The sequence below is a fragment of the Diadema setosum genome, chromosome 5 (assembly GCF_964275005.1).
Source record: "Diadema setosum chromosome 5, eeDiaSeto1, whole genome shotgun sequence".
In the NCBI taxonomy this organism is placed as follows: domain Eukaryota; kingdom Metazoa; phylum Echinodermata; class Echinoidea; order Diadematoida; family Diadematidae; genus Diadema; species Diadema setosum.
Window position 1 is genome coordinate 16,748,521 of NC_092689.1, and position 26,897 is coordinate 16,775,417.

Genomic DNA, 26,897 nt, shown 5'->3' on the forward strand with positions numbered 1-26,897 from the left:
GCACACCAGAAAGCCAGTATGCTTGAGCTTATGCTCGGACAGATTGCTAATTATTGTCCCATTATCTCACGCAATTCCATAGTCAAGACTTCCACCTCCCTCAACGATATTTGGGGGAAGATCAGGCTTCATTATGGGTTTCAAAGTACCGGCGCTCACTTTCTTGATTTCAGTGACATCAAACTAGAGCCGGATGAGCGTCCTGAGGACCTCTACCAAAGGGTGGTGGCCTTTATCGAAGACAACCTGCTCACATCCGCAGGTGGCATAACTCACCATGGTAAGCGTGTTAGCGAAGATGAGGAGCTTACTCCCACGTTGGAAAACCTTATCGTCCTCACTTGGCTCCAACTCATTCATTCAGATCTTCCTCGCCTGGTCAAGCAGCGCTACGGGACAGAATTGCGCTCTCGTACCCTAGCTTCACTGAAACCCGAAATCTCTCAGGCATTAGATAGTCTTTTGGATGAAATCCACACCACAGAGAGTTCTCGTGCTATGCGCACCCTGACCTCCCCTTCCCCGCGCCCTGTAGGCCTACGCCCCCAGCGTGCTCCAATGCCCCGCAGTCGCCGCAATCTGCAGACTCGCACCCCCCAGCGCAACAGTAAATACTGTCCTCTCTGTCGTGAAGCGCGCCGGCCAGACACTCATTATTTAAGTGAGTGTACGTACTTACCCGAAGCAGACAGGCGATTCATTGCTAAGGCCCGCCAGGTTGCACATATTTTAGAGTCTGATGATGAGATTGATGATTTGTGCCAAGTTGAACAGGTCCACCTGTCTGAGCCTGTCCCTCTGAAGGATGATACGGCTACCAGCGACTCTTCATCGGCCCTCAGAGTCCAGGTCCGTCAGTCTCCATATTTTGATGCGTTTTGCGGGCACCAGGTCGTTCGCATCACTGTCGACAGTGGTGCTACTGGTAACATGATCAGAGCTTCTACTGTCCAGTCCCTCCAGGGTGTCATAAAACCCAGCTCGCAGTCTGCTCATCAAGCCGATGGGTCTTCCCCCCTTGATGTTGTTGGGGAGACCACTCTGTCCTTCACTCGTGACGGCAAGTCATTCGTGTTTGAGGGTTTGGTCATTGATAATCTTGATGTAGAAGTACTCGCAGGTACCCCATTCATGGAGCACAATGATGTGTCGGTTCGTCCTGCTAAACGCCAGGTGTGTGTGGGTGATGACATGATCATTTCATATGGTTCTCGCAGGCCTTCGGACAATGCGACACATGCAGTTCGCCGTGCTCATGTCCTTCGTGCCCCATCTCAGTCTACTGTGCTTTTGCCTGGTGAATTCGTCGAGCTGTCAGTTCCTGATGAGCTACTGTCTCATGACACACTTGCCCTTGAGCCCAGGATTGTCCCTCAGAAAGGTGTTCCCCCAACTGATCCATCTTGGCCTGAACCGTGCATGGTCTCCAGTGTAGCAGGCAAAGTGCGTATCCCTAATCTTACGCCTCAACCCCGCCTGATCCGTAAACACGAACATTTCTGCCAGGTCCGTCCGGTCTACGTTCCTTCAGAGCCTCAGTCTGATGACCTCCCCCGTGTACCCGATAGGCCCGTGCCCAGTGGTGTCTCACGTGATACTGAGCATCGTTTTTCTGACCCAATATTGCTCGATCCTGATTGCATTATCCCCATTGGTACGAAACATGACTTTCAGTCTCTCCATGCGGAGTTCGATGATGTTTTTGACCCTGCCTTCACTGGGTATAATGGTGCTGTTGGCCCGTTTGAGGCCGTTGTCAACATGGGCCCGGTTCAGCCTCCCCAACGCAAGGGTCGCTTGCCACTTTACTCCCGTAACTCTTTGGTTGATCTCCAAGAGAAATTCGATGAACTAGAACAACAGGGTGTCTTTGCTCGCCCAGAAGATGCGGGCATCTCTGTTGAGTACCTGAATCCATCCTTCCTTGTGAAGAAGGCCAACGGCGGCTTCCGCCTTGTTACAGCTTTTGCCGATGTAGGCCGTTATGCCAAGCCTCAGCCCTCCCTTATGCCTGATGTGGATTCCACCCTCAGAAAAATTGGTCAATGGAAACATCTCATTGCCACAGATCTCACCAATGCTTTTTATCAAATTCCCCTGTCCAAGGCCTCGATGAAGTATTGTGGTGTTGCAACCCCCTATCGTGGAGTCCGTGTGTATACACGCTGTGCCATGGGCATGCCAGGCTCAGAAACTGCTCTTGAAGAGCTGATGTGTCGCGTGCTTGGGGATCTACTTGTGGAAGGTATTGTTGTGAAACTTGCAGACGACTTGTTCATTGGTGGTGATACCCCCGAGGAGCTCCTCCAGAATTGGTCACGTGTCCTGCATGCCCTCCGAAAGTCAGGCCTTCATCTTTCAGCCCGTAAGACTGTGATTTGCCCAAAGTCTACCACGGTCCTGGGCTGGATCTGGTCCCAAGGGACCCTACAAGCGAGCCCTCATCGCATTGCGGCGCTTGCCTCATGCCCCCCTCCTACTACTGTGAAAGGAATGCGTTCCTTCATTGGGGCATATAAGATGCTCGCCCGTGTTCTCCCACATTGCGCTATCTTCCTCACACCACTGGACGCCGCAATTGCTGGTGGTCAGTCGAGTGATCGCATTGATTGGTCCGATGACCTGCGTTCATTTTTCAAGACCGCTCAGGAAGCCTTAGCCTCCCCCCGTGCCATTACCCTTCCCCGACCATCCGACCAGCTTTGGATTGTTACTGATGGTGCTGTCAAAAATCATGGTATTGGTGCCACATTGTACATAACACGACAAGGAAAGCCACAGGTAGCTGGTTTCTTTAGCTCCAAACTTCGTGATCGGCAGGTTACTTGGCTCCCATGTGAGATAGAGGCCCTTTCTATTGCAGCATCCTGCAAGTATTTCAGCCCGTACATTGTGCAGTCCAAGCACCGGCCATGCATTCTCACAGATAGCAAGCCCTGTGTACAGGCTTTTGAAAAACTCTGTCGTGGTGAGTTCTCTGCCAGCCCACGTGTGTCAACCTTCCTGTCCACAGTTAGCCGGTTCCAATGTGCCGTGCTCCATCTGGCTGGATCCGCCAATGTTCCGTCAGATTTTGCTAGCAGGAATGCCCCAGAGTGCACTGATTCCTCTTGTCAGGTATGCCTCTTCATTCGTCAGACAGAGGATTCTGTTGTTCACAGAGTGTCCCCTACAGACGTGCTCACAGGGAAGCAGAAGTTACCCTTCACTTCCCGTCCAGCGTGGGTCAGCATACAATCTGAGTGCCCAGACTTGCGACGCACTCATGCTCACCTTCTCCAGGGCACCCGACCTTCTAAGAAACTGACCAATATCAAAGACGTCAAACGCTATCTCCGTGTTGCTACCATAGCTAGAGATGGGCTGTTGGTTGTCCGCCGTGAACAGGCTCTCCTGTCACCTCGCGAGTGCATCATCATCCCCCGTAGCGTTCTTGATGGCCTGCTTACTTCACTCCATCTCCAACTTGATCATCCCACCCACCACCAACTCAAGACCGTTGTCAACCGGCATTTTTTTGCCTTGGACATGGACTCTGCCATCACACGTGTCACCGACACTTGCCATCAGTGTGCATCCCTGCGGAATGCTCCACACACGGTTGTCCCTCAGACCACTGGCGATCCCCCCGCAGCCGTGGGTACATCGTTCGCCGCTGATGTCATCAAGCGCTCGAAACAACTGATTTTACTTCTCCGCGAATGTGTCACTTCCTACACCGCCACTTGTTTCCTTCCAGATGAGCGCAGAGATACTCTTCGCGATACCTTGATCCGTCTCTGTGTGGAACTTCGCCCGCTCGATGGGCCCCCTGCTGTCATCCGCACCGACCCCGCCCCTGGTTTCGCCTCCTTACAAGATGATGCCCTGCTCGCCCAGTTTCACCTTTCCATTGAAGTAGGTCATGCCAAAAATCCCAATAAGAACCCGGTTGCTGAGAAGGCCATTCGTGAACTCGAAGATGAAATCCTGCGGCATGAGCCCTCCGGAGGACCACTGACATCCTTGTCCCTGTCCCTCGCCACTGCCCGACTCAATAGCCGTCTTCGCTCGCGTGGCCTTTCTGCACGTGAAATGTGGACTCAGCGCGACCAATTCACGCACAGCCAAATTCCACTGTCGGATGCAGACCTCATCTCTTCACAACATGAACAGCGCCTTTCGAACCATCCCCACAGCGAGCGTTCCAAGGCTCCCTCCCGCATCCTCCCCAATGATGACCCTCTCGCAGTTGGGGACCTTGTTTATCTCCGGTCAGATCGCAGCAAGTCCTCCGCACGCCCTCGATACCTTGTAACATCAATAGATGGCAAGTGGTGTAACATTCGCAAATTCATTGGCTCTCAGCTCAGAAAATCGTCATATCGTGTAAAGACATCGCAATGCATGAGGGTCCCTGTTCCCCTTGTGGCTCCTCCCCAGCACCAGATGTCCGACGAAGATGAGACAGACTTGCTTTCCCCAGATGACGAGCGAGATTTGCTCCCCCCGGACACCTGCAGAGACATTCCACAGGAACTCTCATTGCCTCCTGGGCCAGATGTCCCGTGTGTCCCCCTGCAGGAGCCCCCTCCTGAAGCCCCCCTTCCCCCTCTGCCCCAGGAACCTGCCCCCACTGTTCCGACTATTAACGGTCCAGGTTGTCCCCCCACCCATGTGACCCCCACTGGGCGCCCTCAGCGCTCCCGACGCCTCCCACCTAGGTTTGATGATTATTTGATGTATTAATCAATGATATACAATGTACATGTATTTTATTTTCTGTGCGAACTGTTGGCTACCTCAGATTAATGCCCCCCCCCCCCTCACTCACTGTGTATCCTTACAATGTACCTCTCTTATAGCCATGTTATCCTGGTGCCACATATGTTATTCCATTTCCCCCATCTGGTTTATTACATTATGTCCCTTAACATAACCTTTTTTCTGAGGTGCCCCAAACGGGCGTTTTTTGTTTTTCTTTTAAGCTGTACTTGTATCATGTTTATTCTTCATTTCTACCAATCCGTCTTTGTATGACATCCTTGTTTATCTTTATTGTCTCTCACCTAGCTGTCTTGGTATGTTCTGCGTATAATTTAGTTGTGGATATGTTCTGTATTTTTTTTCAGTCACCCCGCTTATGTCTCAGTGATTTGCCCCTTTGTGCTGTGTATAACATATGATGCTTATATCCTTAGTGGGTGCATACGCCTTCTTGTTTCTGAGTGTATGTAATACCAGGTTTATTATCACATACCCTTATCTTCTTAATATTTCCCAGTTACCTTTATATATTTACTTCTCTGGTGTCTGTTTGGTGCCTGTCCCTAATTGCACCTTTACTCGTACATATCAATGTTTTCTGCTACGTGCATATGTAATTCTATTTTCATATAGATATGTGTATTTCCTGTGTCCCCACATGAACATTTTGTACATCATTTCATATTTTTGTTTATACTGTGTAAGTCTATGCCTTTATAGGAGCTACTTATTTCATGCCATCCTAGCTTGCCCCATCAGGTCGTACATGATTGTCAAATTTGTTGTTTTTGCTGAACGGTATGTTTCATGTCAATCAGGACTGTATGACTCAGTGTCAGCACGTCTGAGAGAGGTATTGGTATGATGTGATGGTTATATACTTGTAACAATTCATGATTGTTTTTGTTTTCTTTAACGTTGACGAGAAGAATTGATGGTAGAATGCGTATCTGGTGTTATTGTTAAACGTACGGTACCCAATAAGTTTTTATGATTACACTCTTGGTGTCTAAGTCAGGTGTTAGTGTAATTGTTATTTTCAGGTGTTAGCTTAGTGTTTTTATAAGCCAGCTAGCCTATTATAGTTCATGGCAGTTTACTCTTGAAAGTATCATAGGTCATGAACAGTGCAACTACTTGTATGTTATAATAGTTTACACCCTTATTCATTTTAAAGGTAATGGTTTGTTAAGCTCAAGTAGAGCTTTTATATTTTCTTTATCATTCAGGTGAAAAATGAAAGAGTAAAAAAGAAAGGCAATCACGCCAGTGTTGTTAATGATTATCAATGTTACAAGTCAAGCTTGTTATATAGCGCCACCTCTCGGTGACTGTAGCGTTACTGTCTGCTACACACTGCTGGGTATCTGGTCTGAAGCTGGGTTCCATTAAATGCCTTCAAGGTGACTGTTTACTCGGAAACTCGATTTGTGTCTGCTTCTCATTTACGAAGGGCTTGAAATTTATTTCTATTCATCTCATCAAGCAACATTGTCATTGGATTCTTCCGGCAGAAGTCAGGCAAAAACAGAAATAAAAACAATAACAAAAACAAGAGACGGGGGTCTAATGTTCTCCTGAGTATTGCAAGTTCACCTTCCACACATTTTTGCAGACTATAACCTACACTTGAGTGGCTTTAGGGAGGCATAGTTTTCATTTGTATATTCTATCACACTGGCTATAATAATCCTCTCCAAGTTTATAGAAAATAGGACCATGGATTTTCAAAAAGATGATCTAAATGTAAAAACTGACCCCCAATTTAGTCCTAGCCTAAAGGTGGCCACCCCTGGATCTGCCATAAGCAAACTCACTAGTGTATTCATTCAGGGCATTTCTGGTTGTAAAGAAAATTTGGGCTCTGGTTGGGAGGGGGATGGTGCTAAATTCATATAAATATAGATTCTATCACCCTAACTGTAATTAACATCCAGTTTGATGATGAATTTGACCATGTGTTTCGAGAAGAATATAAAAATGTGAACCAATTTGGTGCTGCCAGGCCAAAACAGACACAGCTGGATCTGACATAAACTTGAAAGTGCACTCACAAATGAATGTACTCATCTAATACCACACCATTTTAGCTCTAACATTTCTGATTTTGTACACAAACATCTTTTAAAGATTCTCTAATTTGGGAGTTCTGGGCTCACTGGGGCAGCTGCTTCTGGGCCCTCTGGGGCTCCCAGGTGGGCCATGATACATAGTCACAAATTTACTTACTCCTAGCAATAACCTTCAATATTAGCTCTATCACCTTCAGTTGCAGAGAAGAACTATTGTAAAGATTTCCTAATTTGGGGGATTTGACCCCTCCAGAAATTGTGTCCCTGGTGGGCCCCCATGTGGGGCATGGTGCACATTTGTACATTCTAATCACTGTAATCTCAGAACTTACCCGACTGAGGTCAGGCTAACTCGGACTCAGGGACAACTCGGCCCCGCTTTGATGACAGGGCCGAGTTGTCCCTCTGGATTGTACAGTGTTGCACTATGGGAAGCGCTTTGCATTCTGGCTGGTTGCAGTTGTGGGACGAGTTGATACAACACGCTCATCAAAGAACCTCTTTGGCATGTATACAAAATGAATGTGCACCTATGTATAAAATATAGCGATCAAGAACTGCGTATAAATTGTCCGAAATAGGGCCGAGATGTCCCTGAGACCGAGTTAGTCTGGAACCTTCTGTAATGACAGTCGGTACACCGACTTTTATTTTGATCTCAAAATACTCCAAAACAACTCATCATCTGGGCAAATCACGTCGGGCAGGTAAGTTTCTTGGTCTACTATTTCGATATATTGCAAGCAGATATGAAATGGTGCAAGACGGGTTCTCAAACCCTTACCAGAACTATGTTTTCACTTTAAAACAATTCCTTATTTTGCAGCCATTCTAACAAATCAAGATTTATCGTTTCACTCTAGGTCCAAGTTCGGTGACAAAAAGCATCACAGGGCTTTTTTAAGAAGCTAAAAAAAAATGTAAAAAGTTAATTTACGATGCATTCTGACTGACTGATATCAGACAACACAAGATGCATGACGCACACTGGAACCATGAATAATAGCAATGGCTCATTTGAGCATTTGGCTCAAGTGAGCTGAAACAAAATACAATCCTTGAACACGACCATTCATCCCCTCCCCCCCCCCCCCCCCCCCGGTCATTTCAGACAACTGACAGTACAGTAACTGTCATCTTTCTTAGCAAATAACATCCCCACTGAACATTCCACTTGAAGTTCTTAGATGGGAAATGACATCCTCGACCTTTAGCATTTCATAATTATCATTTCACATCTTCACCTAAAACCTTTCTCTACAGTTGTCATGGAAATAATAAGAAATACATGTAAATATAAATCTGCTTCTATCTGTACCTATATATATCTATCCATGCATCCATCCACTTACTCTTCTACAGCTCCCCTTCCTTCCACCTTCATTCATGCTTATCTCGTTCACATTTCTACTGGTGATGTCACATCGCACTCGCATTTCTGCAATGTGTAATTCACATCCAATATGCATAATCTCTCCCGCAAATCTGCCTGTGCCTTATTCGCAAACTCAACCAAGTTAACACCACACCACATTGAGCGCCAACCATAGAGATCATGTGAGCATTGTACTTTATAAGAACTTTAGATTATTCTCAAACACAAAGCTAGTGAAGCATGTTACCTAGGTGATAACTAACTGTCCGCTCATGGGAAATACTTTGTATCTCATTCTGAATACATAACTTTCATCCTGTTGAGATTTTCAATGAAAGCATACCACCACATGTTAGATGATGTCTACTTATAAATATCTGACACAAACTAGACCGTGTAAACGGTTTTGCAATATATTGGGATGCTTCGACACCGAATGATTATTCAAAAGATAGGGGGGGGGGAAAGACTTACTGCCATAGTGCTCATTTAGTAAAACTATTCAATGGCACACGACATCTTGAAGTTAGAACAAAAATTTGAGTAAATTCCTGGCAGAGAGTGGAAGAACTTGTATGGAAAAGAAAACACTGTTTCAGTTAACCTCGTTCACAACATTCCTTCACCAATTTTTAAAACAGGGCTGCACACTAAGCCATTTTTAATACTGGTCCGCACCTTAAATTTACTAGTTGTGTACTTTTTTTTGACATTGTTATTTTTGTTATTTTACCTGTCATGTCGGACCAGTAAATTGAGCAGTTTCTGAAAAGTTACCGGTCCGACAGAGATTCTTACTGGTCTGGGACCATCAGACCGGTGCTATAGTGTTCAGTGTTGTTTGAAAGCTGTCTCACTTACATAATCTCTCCACATAGTTTCCAGGGAAGGTGCCAAACAGGCCAGTAGACTCCGAGTATCCCACAAACCAACCGTCGTCGCACTTCTCCATGACAACCACGGTGTCGCCATCCTTAAGTTCGAGCTCGTCATCGTTGTTGGGCTGGTAACTGTACGCAGCTCGGTATCTGATGAGTCAAAAAAGAATGATCATTTGGAATGGCTGCAATCAGACTGAACTGAATCAAATCTTTGAAATGAATGGTATGCATTCCCTCAAATTTTCAGTGACACACAATGCAGTTTTTGCTACCTCGGGGTACCAAACAGAAATTTACCATTTTGTTAAATTTTTTTTTTCCGGGGGGGGGGGGGGGCGGGGTACTGTGGGTACTGTGCCCTTAGTTACCACAAAAATGAGTGCAACAAGAAGAAATGTAATGCTATAGCTAAGGTATACAGTATGCACTTATTTTACATTCCCTGTCACTTTGACCATTTTTGTTGTCGTTTTCTTCTCTCTTTTTTTTTGCAATTATACTCGATGAAATTGTAGGAAATTATAAAGTGTACAATGCAGCTACCACTTCTTTCACGGATCAAATGAGCTGGCTTTACTTTTTCCCTATCATTTCCGCATCCACGGGAAAAAAAAATATTGCAGCAGTCATCACATTAAACACGATATAACAGACCTAACTTCTCACTGGGATCATCATGGCCGAGTGCTGATATCCGGCTGCCATAATGGTAATGTGTAACTGTACAGCTTGCCAACATGAGATGGCGCTAGACACAATGTCATAACCCACAGTTTGATAACATCTTGGGGTATAGTGTGATAAATCATGTGTCAAGGGTAATGTTACATGTGTGCACTTTCCCCCTGCCTTCTGAAGGAGCAAAGTCTAATGTTCTTTCAGTTTGCTGGAAGAATGCAGAATTCTCGTTATATTTTTCTCTTGTAGTTGTACAACAGTGACATTCTGAATTGTTGTAGCCTTCATATCTAGCAATACTGGCACATGGATTTCACACAAATCTTTAAAAATTCATGATGTTTACAAAGACTGTCAAATTCTCCTAAAATTTCACTTATATGTTCTACATGTATATGTACAAATATCACCACATTCACTGAAATCCATATAACATACTGGGTGAATTCTCCTTGAACTGTTTTCTTTGTGGAGTATCTATTCTCCTCATTATTTCCCATTCTTAGACAGGAAATGATGAACAATTTCATTACCCTTTATGGTAAGGCAAATATGTTTTCTACAATCATTGGTATTTATTCATCAATTAATAGTTACCTCATTTCAATGGCATCATACCCAATCATACAAATGACATAGACTGCACATAGGCCATGTGCACATCCAACACAGCTGGGGTCCGTTTCATGAAAGTCTTTAAAAGAGAGACTTTTCGCTCATAAGACATACTTACGAGAGACTTCAGGAAATGGATTTGAAAGTCTCATACAGCTACATATGAGCGACTTTGGCCATTCTGAGATTTATGTGAAAATTTCTATGTGATGAATTCATGAAACGGACCCCAGGTCAAACAGTATAGCAGCTACCTTTCTCCCCCTGGTAAATCTGGTAAAAACTTTTAAACTACCTAGTTATTTCAATGTTTATCCAAGATGAGTGTGTGTGGGGGTTCCATTTTGCTTTTGAAATTAACAAAACTATGTTATCTTGCCCCTTGAATAACCAATTATCAATAAACCTATACCTGGAAGACAGCTTCGATCATAATTATTATCATATTCCTCCTCATAATCATCATTACTTTTATCATCATTATTATATAATTATCATCATTATAATAGTACTGTGGTTTCAGGTCACAATGTTTGTTTGTTTCGTTTTTTTCATCACAGAAGATGGCTGAATAGCTCGATATTCAACTGCATGAGCTGGTCTTCCATGGGGTCCACTTTGATGTGAGGCGAGACCAATTTACTGCGTTATGCACCTAGCTCTTTTCGATGAATGAATGCATGAAGCGGGATCCTTTACATGCATGAGATGTGACTCTCTCACACACACGGGACCTTCATTTAAAGTCCTATCCGAGGGACAGAGTGTTTTGCCTCGTACGAGAGGGGATGGTATGATCACACACAACACTGCTCAGATGGACTCAGGAATAAAAGCGTTTGGATCTGGAGGCAGATGCGCTACCAACTGAGCCAAATCACCACCCTAATGGTGATATCCAAATCAGAACGGCCTCAGAGATTGCACTTAGTGACCACAAATGGCCCCTAAAATATAGACTCTCCTTTGGCACGCAAATCCTTGTGCTTGGTCAGACGAGAAACCATCACTCACCGTTCTTGAGTTGGAGAACCAAACTGCCTGGAGGCCTCCGCAGGGCCCTGGCGATGAAAGCCCTGATTCTGGGAACAAAAAGTAAAAGACAAAGTTAACACTTTTGACTGCTAACACTTTTGACTGCATGTCACTTAATTCTTTAAGCACCACAGTGTAAACCCCCAGTGTGCCACATTATTCTGAGACTGCGAGGCAGGCGTGTTTTGTGAAAACATTCTGTTTTTCATCTCAATGCAATTTTTTTTTTTTTTTTAGATTTTTGTTTTGCTGGATATGCAATGATCAAAGGTGTACAGAAAATTCAAAGGGTTGATTTGATGTACAACCTGTAAGTCTTATGACAAATCTATGATTGCTTTTCACTCAAATGATCAGTAACTACATCATTGTCCAGGTATGACTTTTGCACACATTACAGAGACAGAAACTTTTAGAATTTACTCGAAAAGCCAATAGGGAACACTACTGCGTGATATTCAATCACCACACGATGCAAGATGCATGTGAGAGAAAAAGGAGAAGGTAAAAAAGAAGGAGACAGAGGAGGAGCGGGAAAAGTAGAAGAAAGAGACTTCAGGTTGAAGTACCTGGGCAGGTCTGCCAACATTTCCGCCCCTTCCCTGCACTGGCCCGTTGTTCCACGCAGCCGGCTTCTGCTGCTGCTGTGGATGTGCCGATGGCGGCTGACTCTTCACCCCTCCCGTGGGGCCGTATCCCATGTGATTACTGGACTGTGTCTGGTAGGAAGGCGACTTGGCCACCGGGGTGGGGCTGTGAGGTGACCGCCCTGCAGGACTGAGCGGCACCCCCTTGGGTCCTCCCGACGACAGTTGTGGAGACACAGCCCTCCCTGGATCAGAGCAGACGGCACAAACGTTACACATGAGAATCGCCGACATATTTTGTGACTCTTTTGAGACATCTCTTTTTCCCATTAACCTGCTGAAGACAAGCCCCGAGAAAACTCAGGCAGGTGTCTATGGGAAATGCGTGTTATAGCAAAATCAGTCCGTCCTCAACAGGTTAAAGGTGTTTTATGTTGATCATCATCACAATCATAAAAAGTTAATTGATATCTCTGACCTGTAAATGCTGTGATTGCAGATACTACATGCTTGGTTCAATGACATTACAATCATTAGAATCCATTTCTCTATGGTTGCTTCAAAGCGACATTTTGGAAAGCATGGGTCTCTTCATATACATGTATAGTATGGTTTGCTAACATGCCCCACTTCCAAACACATACTTGCTATATCACCACTGTAATATGTTTAAAAGCTGTACAGAATTGACCCATCTTTCCATTCAACAAAATCTTATCCAGTATAAGTTTCACATTGTTCTGGTGTCTAGATTTAACCTATGTATACATGGTAGCACAGGTTTTAAGTGCAACTGGAATGATTGCAATCTTTAGGTGTTGTCAACTGATAATGAAAAAGTAGTTCGCAGGAGCACACAAGGTCCATTGCAATGATTCTCTTCATTTTCACAATTTACAACCTAATTGATTTTCTTTTCATTTTTTAAACGAAAAAAACAAAAACAAAAAATTTTGTGTTCTGCTGACAGAGGTAATGTCCAGCACTGTATATTTTGTGCATTGCTATTCTGACAGAAGTCATCGCATCCTCATACTTATTTTCCTCCTTTTGCTGGCAACTGGATACACCATTGCAGTACTTGATGTGTCCGTCTTGTTGGAATCTTTGTGTAGAGTAATGTTCGATGTACAAACTTATGCACAGTTTAATGTAAGTGACTCGAGATATCTCAACTGCAAGAAGGTACAAACAAACTTTCTGGGTTTAAAGATAATCAGTAAATCTCTGATCTTGCCAGTTTCCGCTTCATCACAGGTCCATCTGCAAATTTTGTTACGCATGACATACTGGTCATGGCATCAAGAGGGCACTGCATCTTTGGACTGACCTGACTGGGGTTCCCTGAGGACCTCAAGGTAGGCGACGGGGATGATGCCTGCCCTGCCTCCAACCCTGGCTTCCCACCAGTTGGCGTCGATCCGCCTCACCAGGTCTACGATTTCTCCCTAGGCATGACAAAACACAGAACATTTGACATGTTACAGTGTTACTACTGTACCTACATTACGTACATGAACCACCAGTACATTCTTCACAATGATGTTAACACGACGTGTATAAACTTTTGTTGTCGGGAACATGTACCAAACCTCCCGCCCTCAGGGTTTGAAATGCTATTTCAGGAGGCTATAAGTCCCTCGACTTCGTCTCGGAACTTGTAACCTCCCTCAATAGCATTTCAAACCCTTCAGGTGGAACATTCGGTATGTTCCCTCCCCCGCCAGTCATCATCTGTTATATTATATAGGTTAGTCAAATGCGCCAAATCAAAGATCTTACGATCTTTGGTCAAATACGTCAATGTCAACCACCAGCAGCACAAAGCACTCGCTCGCTCGCTCGCGCAGAGCCAAATGCATGCACTGTGCGCGCGGTCCTAGGCCTTCTGTCATTTGTTACGTGAAAATGTTTTCCCATGGGAGAACATTACAAGAATGTTCGCCCATGGGCGAACATGACGAATGTACCTCCATCACGTGACTGTGTTTAGCCAATCACTAACCGGTATTTGACTAACCCATTTAATGTAAGAGTCTGTTTACCCTTTCCTTAATGCATGGCAGGTACATTTAGAATACAAACATACCAAGTGCAGAATCATATTCAATATACAGTCCAACCTCTCTTATCCGGACATGTCGGGGATTTGGCCGGATATGGGAGACTCAATGTTTAATAGACACAGCTGCCGACGAACAATCACCTGTATCGTGCCCTGATTTGATGATAAGTTTTCTGGTAATGTCTGAATGCATGTTATTTAGATGAAAATTAGATGTGAATGTATGTTAATTATGTTGGGAATAATATGTAATTCACATGAGTATGTGTAGGAATTTTGTTTGAGTTTGACATCCCCCTTCCTACTGTAATTATCAGCGTGGAAAAAAAAAACTGTCGAAATTGTATCTGGACAATAGAGATATCTGGATAAAGGGAGGCCAGATAGGAGAGGTTGGACTGTACGTGTATGACACACAATTCCCTTGTCACAATAAAATTAGAATACATTACAATACTCTACAATCAATTCACACATTCCTGCTACCATCATTCTGCAGAATTCTGTGATTTCCTAGACTAGATATCCTTTCTTTGTATCCAACTATCTAATGTCAAACTATCTAAACTCTGTCTAACAGTAATGGAGGGCAGGTGTGTTTCCTATGTTTGCCTTTAAATGATCCATTCAACCAGTGGAAACACTCACCTTGTTTACTGAAAGCTCATTGGCCGTTTCACCCTTGAACTTGTACTTGGCTCTTCCCTTGCCGTCAGCGCTCGGCGTGTTCACCTGTAAGTTTCGAGCTTCCTCTATGCTGGTGACAACCTGAGAGAGAGGACAGATTCACGGCTCTACATCATGGATGCCTTGGAAAGGAGAGATTTGGCATCATATCTTGTGGATACCACAAATATTAACGAAGATATAGCCGGATTGACCCCTCTCATATTTTCTCGGTCTATTTCTTTATCTCATTCAAATTGTTTCATTTTAATTACAAGATTTTTGTCTCTTGACTTTTGACTCAGTCACATGTTCCTTCCATTTCAGTTTCAATCAACATATGACGTTCTGTCTAGCACATTCTTGAAAAATATTCTCTTCGCTCAATGCATGTGACTGATCACTACTATTTTTTGAACAATATAAATCTTCTGCTTTTTTCGGGAACATATAGAACATCTAACAAACTGTAAAGTTTTGGGGCCTCTGAGATGTTTTTACATGTACATTATTTCAAAGTTTAACACTTTCATGTGCAATTGCAAATTCGCTACAGCTCTCCAGACTTACAGCACCACAAACTTTCAAAGCAAAAGTGAAAGGAAGTAAAAAGTTGAGTGCCCTGGGGGTCAACTCTTTAAATCATGAGGCACTTTCAATAGTTTTAACTTGGCAAACTTTTTCATTAGCATTCAGTAATCTCTCCAAGCTTTAACCAAGTTGCAAAGTTAGCTTGTCCACTTTATGTGAAGCAATGTGCCTCAGTTCAACAAGAAGGCCAAGGCGACACAATGGGATTAAGGGGATTAGGTAATCTCTATTCATTCACAATTTCTTCCCAGACATATGTGTCAATCAGCAAACAAAGCACTCCAGCAAGCATGCAAATTGGCGAATGAAGTGCAGAAAGGGCTAAAGGGGAAATCCAGTCCAAATATAAGTTAGTCTGGTAAGAAAGAGAAAAATATTACGAGTCCAACGGTATAACTTTGATCGAAATCGGATGAAAAATAAGAAAGTTATGACATTTTGAAGTTTCGCTATTTTTGGGGAAAACAGTTCTAGAACAGTCAATATGAATATGCAAATGGAAAGTGAACATGTCATTCCCTCACAACTTACCATATAGTTTGTAAATAAAATTTTGAAATTTCAAATGCAATTATGCCCGAGGCTCAAATCCTCATATATCTAACTGATTACTATTCTGAAGTTATTCAACCAGGAATAATATCATGTTTCAGACTTCAATGACAGAAACATTGAATTTTCATCTTTTTTTTTTCTTTTTTACACAATCAATTGAATATTGTGAGGGTATGACATGGTTAGCTCACTCATTTGCATATTCATATCCACTGTACAAGAACTGTTTTGCAGAAATGAGCAACACTTCAAAATGTCATAACTTCCTTATTTTTCATCCGATTTCAGTCAAATTTCTACCAATGAACTTGTAAGACTTTATTCTTTTTTATCAGACTAATGGGGTGTTGCACGAAAGTTGCAATCAATTGCAAATAATTGCTAATTTTGAAACAACCATTCTGATTGGCTAAGGGTCTGCCCTTTTAAGAAGACATGTATGCAACAATGATTTTGATTGGCCAGTGACAATCAGTTGCAAGTTGCAATTGATTGCAACTTTCTTGCAACACCCCCTTACTTACATTTGGACTGGATTTCCTCTTTAAACGACAAGTTCACCTTCATAAACATAAGGATTGAGAGAATGCAGCAATATTTAATAGAACACATCAGTGAAAGTTTGAGGAAAATTGGACAATCGATGCAAAAGTTATGAATTGTCAAGGGAATGTGCACTTTTTTAAAAAGATGAAATTTTGTGAAATTCTCTTTATATTTTCCTTACATTGTTGTATGCATGTGACATCATACACTGCAGTAGTCTTCTCATCCAGCGGTTACTGCACAAAAACTTCAAAAATTCATAACTTTTGAACAGATTGTCTGATTTCCCTCAAACTTTCAATGATGTATTCTACTAATATTGCTACATTCTCTCAATCCTTATGTTTATGAAGGTGAACTTGTCCTTTAAGGCTTACCTCCACGTAGCTCCTAGGAAAGATGCCCTTGCTTCCATGGTGCTCGCCCTCAAACCAATTCTTATCCACTTCTCTTGTCAGGAAAATTGTATCCCCCTTCTTGAAACTCAACTCTCTGTAAGGCAATAATCAGCACATAGTGAAATAGTTAGTATGTATGTACAGTTGTACATGTCAAGGTAGATCGACAGTTGGCAAAGTAACTTTGACTTTACATATCTGAGTTCAATCAAGACTACTAGAAATTCTAGAAATACTAGAAATTCTTGAGTGGTCCACAATCTACAAGCACTGCTTTTTAGTGGACCTCTCAGTTCTCTTTTTTTTTCTCCTCAAAATATAACTTTGTATTTTCCCGCATGTATACATGATTCATCTCTATTAGTTTGTTGTTTATCGTTAATCCTTCGCACTTTGTACTGTATACATGCTTATGATGGATTTTCTGATTTACCTCGTGTTATGTTATGTTGGAAAGAAAATGAGAATGAAATAAATGAATTGAATTGAATTGAATTGACTACTTCATTTTTTTTTTTTTCTTGCACAAATGCAGTCAGGATTTTACAAAACCACACATGGCAGACTTCTTTTTGCACTGCTTGGCACATCCATGGAGATTTACTACATTATTGACATTTTCTTAGATGATTTCCTTACAGCGCTTTAGCCTAAGGGAACAAAACAGGCTGGTACACAAAGTCACTGTGGACTATACAGAACAAGATCTCGAGAGCGAGTTGATTAATGACATTGAAACATACTAGACCTACATGTAGATCTAACCATCGCAGGTTTGTATTCCAAGGCTCCAGCCATTGTGCTTGTATGACTGTAACTACCCCCTCTATGGCAAGAAAATGCCAATCTCACAAATATCAAAGTCAAATCTCTCAAATATCAATGCAAGTCCACTGTATGAATATATGAGTCTACATGTATTTGCTACTAAAGTTTGAACACAAGCTGATGAGGGTCATTGGAACAAAAGAACATAAAGTCATGGTAAAAAAGATAAATACATTGTGCTACCCCATAAAGTAAAAAACAAAACAAAACAAAACAAATGCATTTCTGTGGTGGTTTGATGTGACATCTTTTCATGAACTATATCTTATAGTTCATTGCTGGTATTTCATTGGGCTGAATCACAAATTTCACTCTTTTTTATAGCCCTATCTAATATTGGTCGCATACCATTGCTTATTTTGGTTTTGTGACAGTCAAAATCTCATTAACAATCAAGAAATTTTCAACTGATCCTTACATGTCAACACATGTCAAAGTACAGGCAATGTGCCCATCTAAAATTGGCAACTTTTTGCACTTCTGTTTTCCAACGTTGAACAAATTTAGAGCATTGAAGCAGCTCCAGCTAATCTTTTTCCACTACAGGATATGCAGGTAAAATCAGGAGTTGCCCATTCAATAAAGATAAAATGATTATTTCTGCAGCAAACCTACCTCAGGATTTGATGGGTTAGAACAAAAAGGTTCTGTCATACAAATACACTCTTATTATAAAAAATCTGGACTGTAACACAACACTTCTACATAAGTTGTTAAAAAAAAAATCACAAAAGCTGCTTTCACAAACCTCCTTAAAGGCATAATTTACCATTTGCAGATGAAACAAAAACCCAGCATTAGTGCTTTAAAATGAATCCAAAATGTGAGTTTGGCATAGAAACAACCACTGTTAAAATTTGAATCCATATAATCAATGTTAAGTATTATTAAATACACAAAATGTGAACAATAGTTATAATAAAAATGTTGCCAGACTAAACCATCTACAGTTATGGTTTAATGAGAAAAATACTGAATCTCCTTATATTTCAGGTTTTATTGCAAAAATTTTATATTGTAGGACGTTTGTGACACAACAGACCTACAGTACACATAAGCATGAAATGTAGTATCTTGAACATTTTTTAAATCAGGACCTTTAAAGTTCATTATGAGAACATTTGCTAGTTGTATTCTGAAAGGCACTTGCATGGCAAAATTTCATTCTTCTTCATGTTTTCTTCTGTGTTTCATTTTGTTTGTTGTTGTTGAATCCATACTAGCACCTCCTGGAAGCTTGCTTTGTACTTTAGATACACAGCAGGAAATCTAAAACATGCGTAACACAATCATTCATTTACACAGATACCTTAATAATGTATCAACTTACTTCTTGGACTGAGCTGTGAAAGGGTACAGTGCAACAGCACTAGCTTTTGTAATCTGAAACAACAGGAGAAAAAGAGAGAAAAGGAAAAAGCAGATTTAAAGCACAATATTCGTTCATAATGTGAGACAAGCATGCCAACGTCAAGAAACAAAGGACGACTCTGGACAACTGCCACAATCACTACAAAATAATGGAAGGACAAGCACATTGGAATGACCCAGAACAACGAACACAAATTATATATGTAGATATGTGGTGCATCATCATGTTAGTTACCCATATAAAGTTGGAGATCATCAATAGTAAGAAGTCGATTTTGGCAATATGACTTCTAGCATTTCCAGACTTTCAACCACTTTTTTTTTAACAAGTGTGCATTTTCCTTGCAATACAGTAGGGAAAATATATCGATTCATTGCTACAAGAATTTGCATCACAAGAATTTGTATCTGCCTATTAAAACAAAAGCAAAACAAGATTCTTCTTACATTATAATGCTTCCATGATAACGCATCAAATATATATACTACATGTCTCTGAATAACAATCTTACTACAGTATCCTACAATTTTCATGCAAGTTACTGAGAATTCAGCACATAGAAGTAGGCAACCATCAACTGAAAAACTGACAACAGCTGGTAAACACACTGATCATAAAGGTCTAATACTGAAGGCACACTAATGATAGCATGTCAATAAGACTATCCACCTACACTAACACAGACCATACAGTTTCACAATTATGAAGTACAAATATGAATGCATCACTATGATTTGTATAAAGCTACATCATGTTTCATTGTACTCAAGAGAATGGAAGAGTAGTACATTCTACATTGTCATGAGGTCCAGGTACATACTTGTATCTACAGTTTGTGTACCAATCATGTGGTCTCACTGGCTTTACATGCATCCATTAACATGTTGTAAGACAATTCTCCAATATTTCATCAAATGAAAATGATCACTGTACGCAGCTATCTTAAGCTGAAACTTGCACATGTAAGACCACTCAAAAGTAAAATGCATTCATGTATGAGATTAATAATTGAACATCACAACTGCTAAAGTACTTGAAAGATGCATGCACACTGTTTTCACAAGAAAGCAAGAGGGCAGCACAAAGGCAGCCAACTATAAAACAGCACGACATGCCAGTATTGAAGTGGATCACTTTCTCTGGTGGCGGTCAAATGCTTGACCTTTTAATTGCCACTTTGGACTAATGGTCAGTGATCACCCTGACCTTTGATATCAAACTGCTAGCCTTCATTCAAGGGTGCTGAAGAAAGAGAGACAGACAGACAAACAGACAGACCGACAGACAGAGGTCCCACAGAACTACACACAGACTATAAGGGCATGCCCTATCACTATTTGTACAGTAACCTACAATAATGAGAACATTGTGTACATACACTGACATACATGGGATTATACCTAAATTTTTTAATGCAGACAATTTTTTAACCACAGAAATATATAATCAATGAGGTGTTGTCTCACTGCCTGATTGTTCAGAAATAGTTTGTTCAGCAACTTGCATTCAGTTATCATGAATGCTCCTATATGTTTCTATCAATTCAATTGTATTTCATTTTATACTGTTCTGTAAAATCTAATCAACTGCCTTTCATGTTTACTAGAATGCTGCTTTATAACAATTTTTTCTTAGTATTGTCTCTTTCATGAAAATGAAACTCTCCATAAAGTCAGAACTGAAAATGAATCTGATTTCTCTCTAAGTACAGCTGAGACTTGGTATCTATTGAAAGCATACTGAATATAATGTCACTCTCAGTTAAAAAAAAAAAAAAAGAAGAAAAAAAAATGAAGAAAACATTATGAAGTATGAAATCAGAAGATGAAGAGGTGCCAACATGCAGTGATACAATATGGTGGTGCATTGCTGTTAATACTGCCAAAGCCTGCTATTATTCATCCACACGACAGATAAATATTGACAGTGTATGTGCCATACATTATTGGCTCGTATTTGTGTCTGTTTGATCTGCATGCAAACAGTCAATTCTTTATAATTCTTTCTACAGTCAATTTTACTATGTCATACATCCCTATATCAATACAAATCAACACAACTATGCAAATTAGTCTGGACTATGGAAGTGCTGTAATGTACAGACATCTGTCTAATATTACCTTCGTCATTATCAATGGGTTGTATGTTTTCAAATTGTTATTGTCTAAAGGACTTTTCTAATAAAAATTCTATCTACACTGTATGACTTGAAGAAATGCATAATTTTTTCCCTGCTCTTAGTTTTGTTGTTTGTTATTCTATTTTGGGGAGGGGGGATGGTGGGGCCTTGACTATCAATTTTCCATCACACCGCACAGCCTAAAAATATATACATACAATGCAGACCTATATGAAAGAAGGGAATAAAATGAAACTTTTAATCACTGCCCAAATTATCAAAACATGGCACCCCCTCTACACACTTGGGTTTTGTTCACTTAGAGGCATTTTTCATCAAATTCCAATTAAAGTGGGATAATTTTCACAGACGTGTCTGTCTGCACATTAATATTGCCTGTATGCTACAGATCGCACTGCAAATGTCACAACGATCAGAACGCATATTGCTAAACTCATTCGGCACAATTGTGCATTCATTCTGCGGTGAAACCTCAACACTGCTGTCAATTCAATTTTGCTTTCCGTCTGGGCAATGCGCCATTTGCTCGGGGAATTTTATTACCGTTGCAATGCAGAGCATTACAATAGTTGCATTTACACAAAAGTGCAGTTGGTCATACAATGGGAAAATATCTACACACCTTCCAAAGACTATTTGGAACTATTTTGCAATTGTTATTTTTATTTCTTTACTTGCATTTGCATCAATCACAGAAGTAGAATAGAGAAACTGGATGGTAGAGTCATAACCTAAATTTGTGCAGCAAGGCCTTAATGTCAACTAAAATAAAAGCAGAAGTTACTGAGATGAAACAGTGCAACCAAATTTAGCGATTTATCAGCAAGAATTTGGAGAAATATGTCCAATCTAATTTACCCTTATATTTAGTTCTTCTACCCTTTTGCAGCCAACTTTACATGTAACCTTTAAAAACAGCAGCACAGCGCCAATCTGGCCAGAGTACATTCCTGCATTCCTGGCACTGCTGGAATTGGCACCCGATAAGTCATCAACCCATAGCTTTCCCCCCCCCCCCCATCATGCACCTGTTCCTGACCGTGTCCAACACGATTTATACGACAGCACGCGGGACTATGCACACACCCATCTAATCTTCTGCTAAGTACTGTTTTGAGAGACTTCACTCCTCTGTGACAATGAAATGACATTTTCATGGGCAATCTCTGTTGTTGTTGTTGTTGCTGTTGTTGTTTTTGAGTTGTGTTTAAAGACTGTGTGTTCCTTTTCCAACCCTGAAAATTACATTCCTTTCATAAGCTGGTATATTGAAGAAGTAGGCAATCCAGACCTTTCCTCTAAATAATAGAACTAGAAACTTCTTTATGATGGAGGGGAATATAATATTATAGATTTACAGTGAATTTATTCAGAAAAAAAAAAAAAAAAATTACTTTTGGCACATACGGGGAGTGTATTCTTAAATTACATAAAGTTAGTTTCTCATTTTTCTTACAAAAATTCTAAGGTGTGCTCCTGTATTAGGTTTTATACAATATATTGGGAGACACTATTTTGTAAACATAAAAAATTTCATGATGTTTACAAAAGGCTGTGGATGTAAAATGCATTCAATTCTCAGTATACTGCATGCCAAATAAATGGTTTGATTCTCAGATTTCCTTAAAACATAAACTGTAGATGACTAGGGGTAGCTATGGGGGTACAGATTTATGACTTGACATACTGCAAATGATTGAGTACACACAAAAAATGATTTGTATTTTTACAAAATACTCATTACAGCATCTTTCAGTTCCTGCATGCAAAAAAAAAAAAAAATGTGTACAATTATTGTGGTCATAAACATACTGATCATAATATCTGTAACATATTGAATTGATCAATTTTCAGACACATAACTTTTTGAATGAAAGATATTATTCAGAGGGGTGACGGTTCAGGTGTGAGTTTCTACCAATTTGTCTCCCTCTACAAATTAAATTTATTAACATCGCACTGCCGGTAAAGGCCCGGTCCCACTGGCCGACGGACACAAAGCGTATGCAGAAAGGACACAGCGGACGAGCAAAATTTCGGGGATGGTTTCATCCGCTTTCATCCCCTCCAGAAATTGACAAAATTGGCGAAAATTGGCGGTAACAGAACGGAAATAGAACGGACGTGGGTAGTATGTAGCGGGGATGTTAAACGGATGTTCATTGGAAGCCTAGCGGATGAAAGCGGATGGAAGGGGATGACAGCTCCGAAGGGGTTACCGGAGATAATTGCGAAACGGACGCATAGCAGAAAAAGCGGATGCAGAGTGGATGCAGAGCGGATGTAGAGCGGATGCAGAGGGGATGCTTTCGAAATGCTTTATATACGAGATGCATACGCTTACATCCTTTCTATTAACGTGCTGTTAACGATGTAAAGACGTTCCACGTACCATATCTTTCCTCCCTCTTTCCGTTTTTAGCTGCAGCGGATGTGAGTTGCGAGGATGCCCAGAGGATGCAGAGAGGATGCAGCGGACGTTTAAGGGATGCCGCACGGACATACAACGTTTGTTGCTCGTATGTCGCGGATTTACATCGTACACAGCGGAAAGTTCATCCGTTCTAAAAGTTTTAAGCAGCTTAAAACTTTTTGCGCGGATGAAATCACAGTGGACGGATGCTCGATGGATAGAGCGGATGAAACACGTATGCGATGGGTACACAGCGGATTCGTAGCGTTTTCCAACGGATGGCAAGATTTTTTGTACGCTTTACATCCTCTTTGCATCCGTAAGTGCAGTGGGACCGGGCCTTAACCAGGGACAGCCTGGTGGTAGTGTCGCTGCCTGGAAAGCAGTAGCTGACAGGTTCGAGTCCCACTGGCTCCTTTTTTTCCAACATATTTGTTAATTTACAGATCAGCAGTTGCGATCCTAACAAATTTAATTTGTAGAGGGAGACAAATTGAAAGAGACTCACACCTGAACATAACTTTTTGTTTTGAAAGCAATCTGCCCTATTTCTGTGCATGATTCCTACACTGCTTCGCACATGGATGCTGCATCATTCACGACATGAAAATTCTGCCTTGCATTCTGTAAACATACAAATACAAATTCATGTGAACATATTTCAAGAGCTGATGCATGCATGCTGCTTCCACCAGTGAAATCATGCTCTTTTTTTTTCTTTCACTTGCCAAGTGACAGGTACATGCTATATATAACATTAGCTAGCTTCATTCCAAAATCACCAAACAAGATTCACATAAAAACCCCTTCCACAAACTAGAATATATGGGAGAATAATTCACGGTTGTAAAACATGCAGTTGCACGGAGGCTGCACATCACTGACTCAATACAAGATTGCCACAAAAAATAAATAATTTCTTTAAATTCTGATTATCAGACACCCAACATACCTGTCCTTGTTGGATAAGGAAGCTTTTTTTATTCTTTGCAAAATTTTTGGATAATGTATGGGCAAAGGCTTTATTCCATCCACTATACATACTGTGAGAAACCCATAAATATATGATACCTTATTTCCACTCCTAAAGCCGACAACTTTCCTTTAATAGAAACACCTCCTACAACCACCTGATGTAATTGTGTTGAATGTTCTCTGATTGGGAAAAATCTGATCAATTCCTACATATGCTCAAGGCCATCTTAAAATTTTAGAATTCATCTTTTCTTCATAAATGAGGTGGAAAGGAGAATCAACAAACAAAAAAAGAAGAAGAAAGAGGAACTCTGGATATAAATTCACACCATTCAGTTGTGCCAAACCAGGGAAGGAAAAAATGGTTAAATTCAGGACAGTATGCCATGTTTTAAAGGTTCACTGCACAATTTCACTCCAGCACGGTGCGTGCTTGTACGCGTGCTGCGGGGCGGAGTGGAGTCGGAGGTACTCCACAGCCCCCCTTTCTCTCTCTACAAGATCTTGGCTAGCCCACCTGTTTGCCGGGAGAGGGAGAACGTTCAACTGGGGGCAGTACCTCCTGTTTGGCCACAGGCACGATGACCGGTGGTGTGAAGTCGAAGTCGTCGAAGCGGTCATCGCTGATGTTCGGCGATTTGATGGGGTTGTACTCCGGCAGGCTCTTGCTGTACGAGGCGTCTGGCTCCCTCACCTCTCGCGGCTTCTTTTCGGCACTCGACCTCTGCTGTGAATGAACATCGACACAACAAATGCAATCATGCATGTACATCGATATATATTCAAATACTATGTAGGAGAGTGGCACATTTTTCAATTAAGAATGATTGCGTGTAAGACCCAGTTTTATACATACATAAAAATATACTCTCCAGAAAAAAAAAGAAAAAAAAAATATATATATATATATATCTGCCCACATTAAAGGGAACGTAAACCAAAAGAGCAATGTGGGTTGAGTGAAAGCAGTGACATTAGTAAAACACATAAGTGAAAGTTTGAGGAAAATTGCGCAATCGATGCAAAAGTTATGAATTATTAAAGTTTTGGTGTTGGAACCACTGGATGAGGAGACTACTAGAGGTTATGACGTATGAGTGGACTACAATATAAAGAAAATATAAAGGGAATTTTATAAAAATTCATATTTCATGAAAATTACACATTCCATCAACTTGATACTGAGATACGGGGTAGCAATTATTCCCCCTGCTTTCTGAAAGCTGTTTGTCAAGCACTCTTTCATTTTGCTAGAAAAGTAAATTTTTGTGGAATTCCTTTTATATTTTCTTTATATTGTTGTCCACTCATACGTCATAACCTCTAGTAGTCTCCTCATCCAGCGGTTCCAACACCAAAACTTTAAAAATTCATAACTTTTATATCGATCGTCCGATTTTCTTCAAACTTTCACTGATGTGTTCTACTAATGTTAATGCTTTTACTCAATCCACATTGCTCTTTGAGTTTACATTCCCTTTAAGCATCCCCACTGAAATCTAAAAAAAAACAAGGGACTTATCAAGCCATGATGCACATGTTTTGAAAACTAAATTCAACATTACTCACTTTTTGACACATGTATTTTCCAAACATCTCCAGCAGGTCATAACACAAGACAAGTGGCAAAATGTGTCTCGCCCATTCGCTTAGAAGAAATTAATGCTTTTCTAACTCCCGGAAGTTCATTGACCCCGCCTATGACCTTTGACCTTGTGGTGACCTTCAAATTCCCCAAGGGACATCTACCATCCAAGTTTGGTCACAGACGGACATAGGGATCAAAAGTTATGAGCCATAATCAAAACACGCTGTAAAAACTGAACATTGGGCCCTAAAAGTTTGTTAACCCCTGTCTGTGAGCTTTGACCTTGTGGTGACCTTGAAACTCCTCAAGGGACATCTACCATCCAAGTTTGGTCACAAACGGATATATACATCAAAAGTTATGAGCCATAATCGAAACACGCCGTAAAAAATTAACATTGGGCTCTAAAGTTCATTGATCCTGCTTGCGACCTTTGACCTTGAGGTGACCTTCATGTTTTAATAAAATGTGTAACTATGTATAACCACTCTTCCCTCCAAGTTTGATTGAAATTGAAGTCCTCAGTAGAGAGTTATTCAAGTCTTTGAAGCATTAAGGATGGACAACGGATGGACAGACGCAGCAGGCGATCCCCTAGTCTCCCCTCACCTCCGGTGGGCTCGACAAAAAAATGAAGCTTGATACTTGTTTTTCTCTTCACTATTTTGCTGAATTCATATTTGCCTTCTTAATGTTGTTCCTTGATTAGAAATCCCACAAAATCTCTATAATTTGATTTGTTAGATAATCAATGGATATAAAATGTACACA

General features: G+C 41.1%; 1 protein-coding gene across 1 annotated transcript in view; it reads right to left on the bottom strand.

The window, feature by feature from the left end:
- The window catches only part of LOC140228753 (uncharacterized), a 197,728-nt gene that overhangs the window by 15,982 nt on the left and 154,849 nt on the right, over positions 1-26,897 (bottom strand). Inside the window, exons 26-33 of the mRNA XM_072309029.1 lie at positions 25,056-25,262; positions 18,969-19,021; positions 16,790-16,904; positions 14,703-14,822; positions 13,320-13,437; positions 11,972-12,234; positions 11,382-11,449; positions 9,055-9,221 (exon numbers count right to left, since the gene is read on the bottom strand). Coding sequence (XP_072165130.1) covers positions 9,055-9,221; positions 11,382-11,449; positions 11,972-12,234; positions 13,320-13,437; positions 14,703-14,822; positions 16,790-16,904; positions 18,969-19,021; positions 25,056-25,262 — 1,111 coding nt within the window. The remainder of the gene's footprint in view (positions 1-9,054; positions 9,222-11,381; positions 11,450-11,971; positions 12,235-13,319; positions 13,438-14,702; positions 14,823-16,789; positions 16,905-18,968; positions 19,022-25,055; positions 25,263-26,897) is intronic.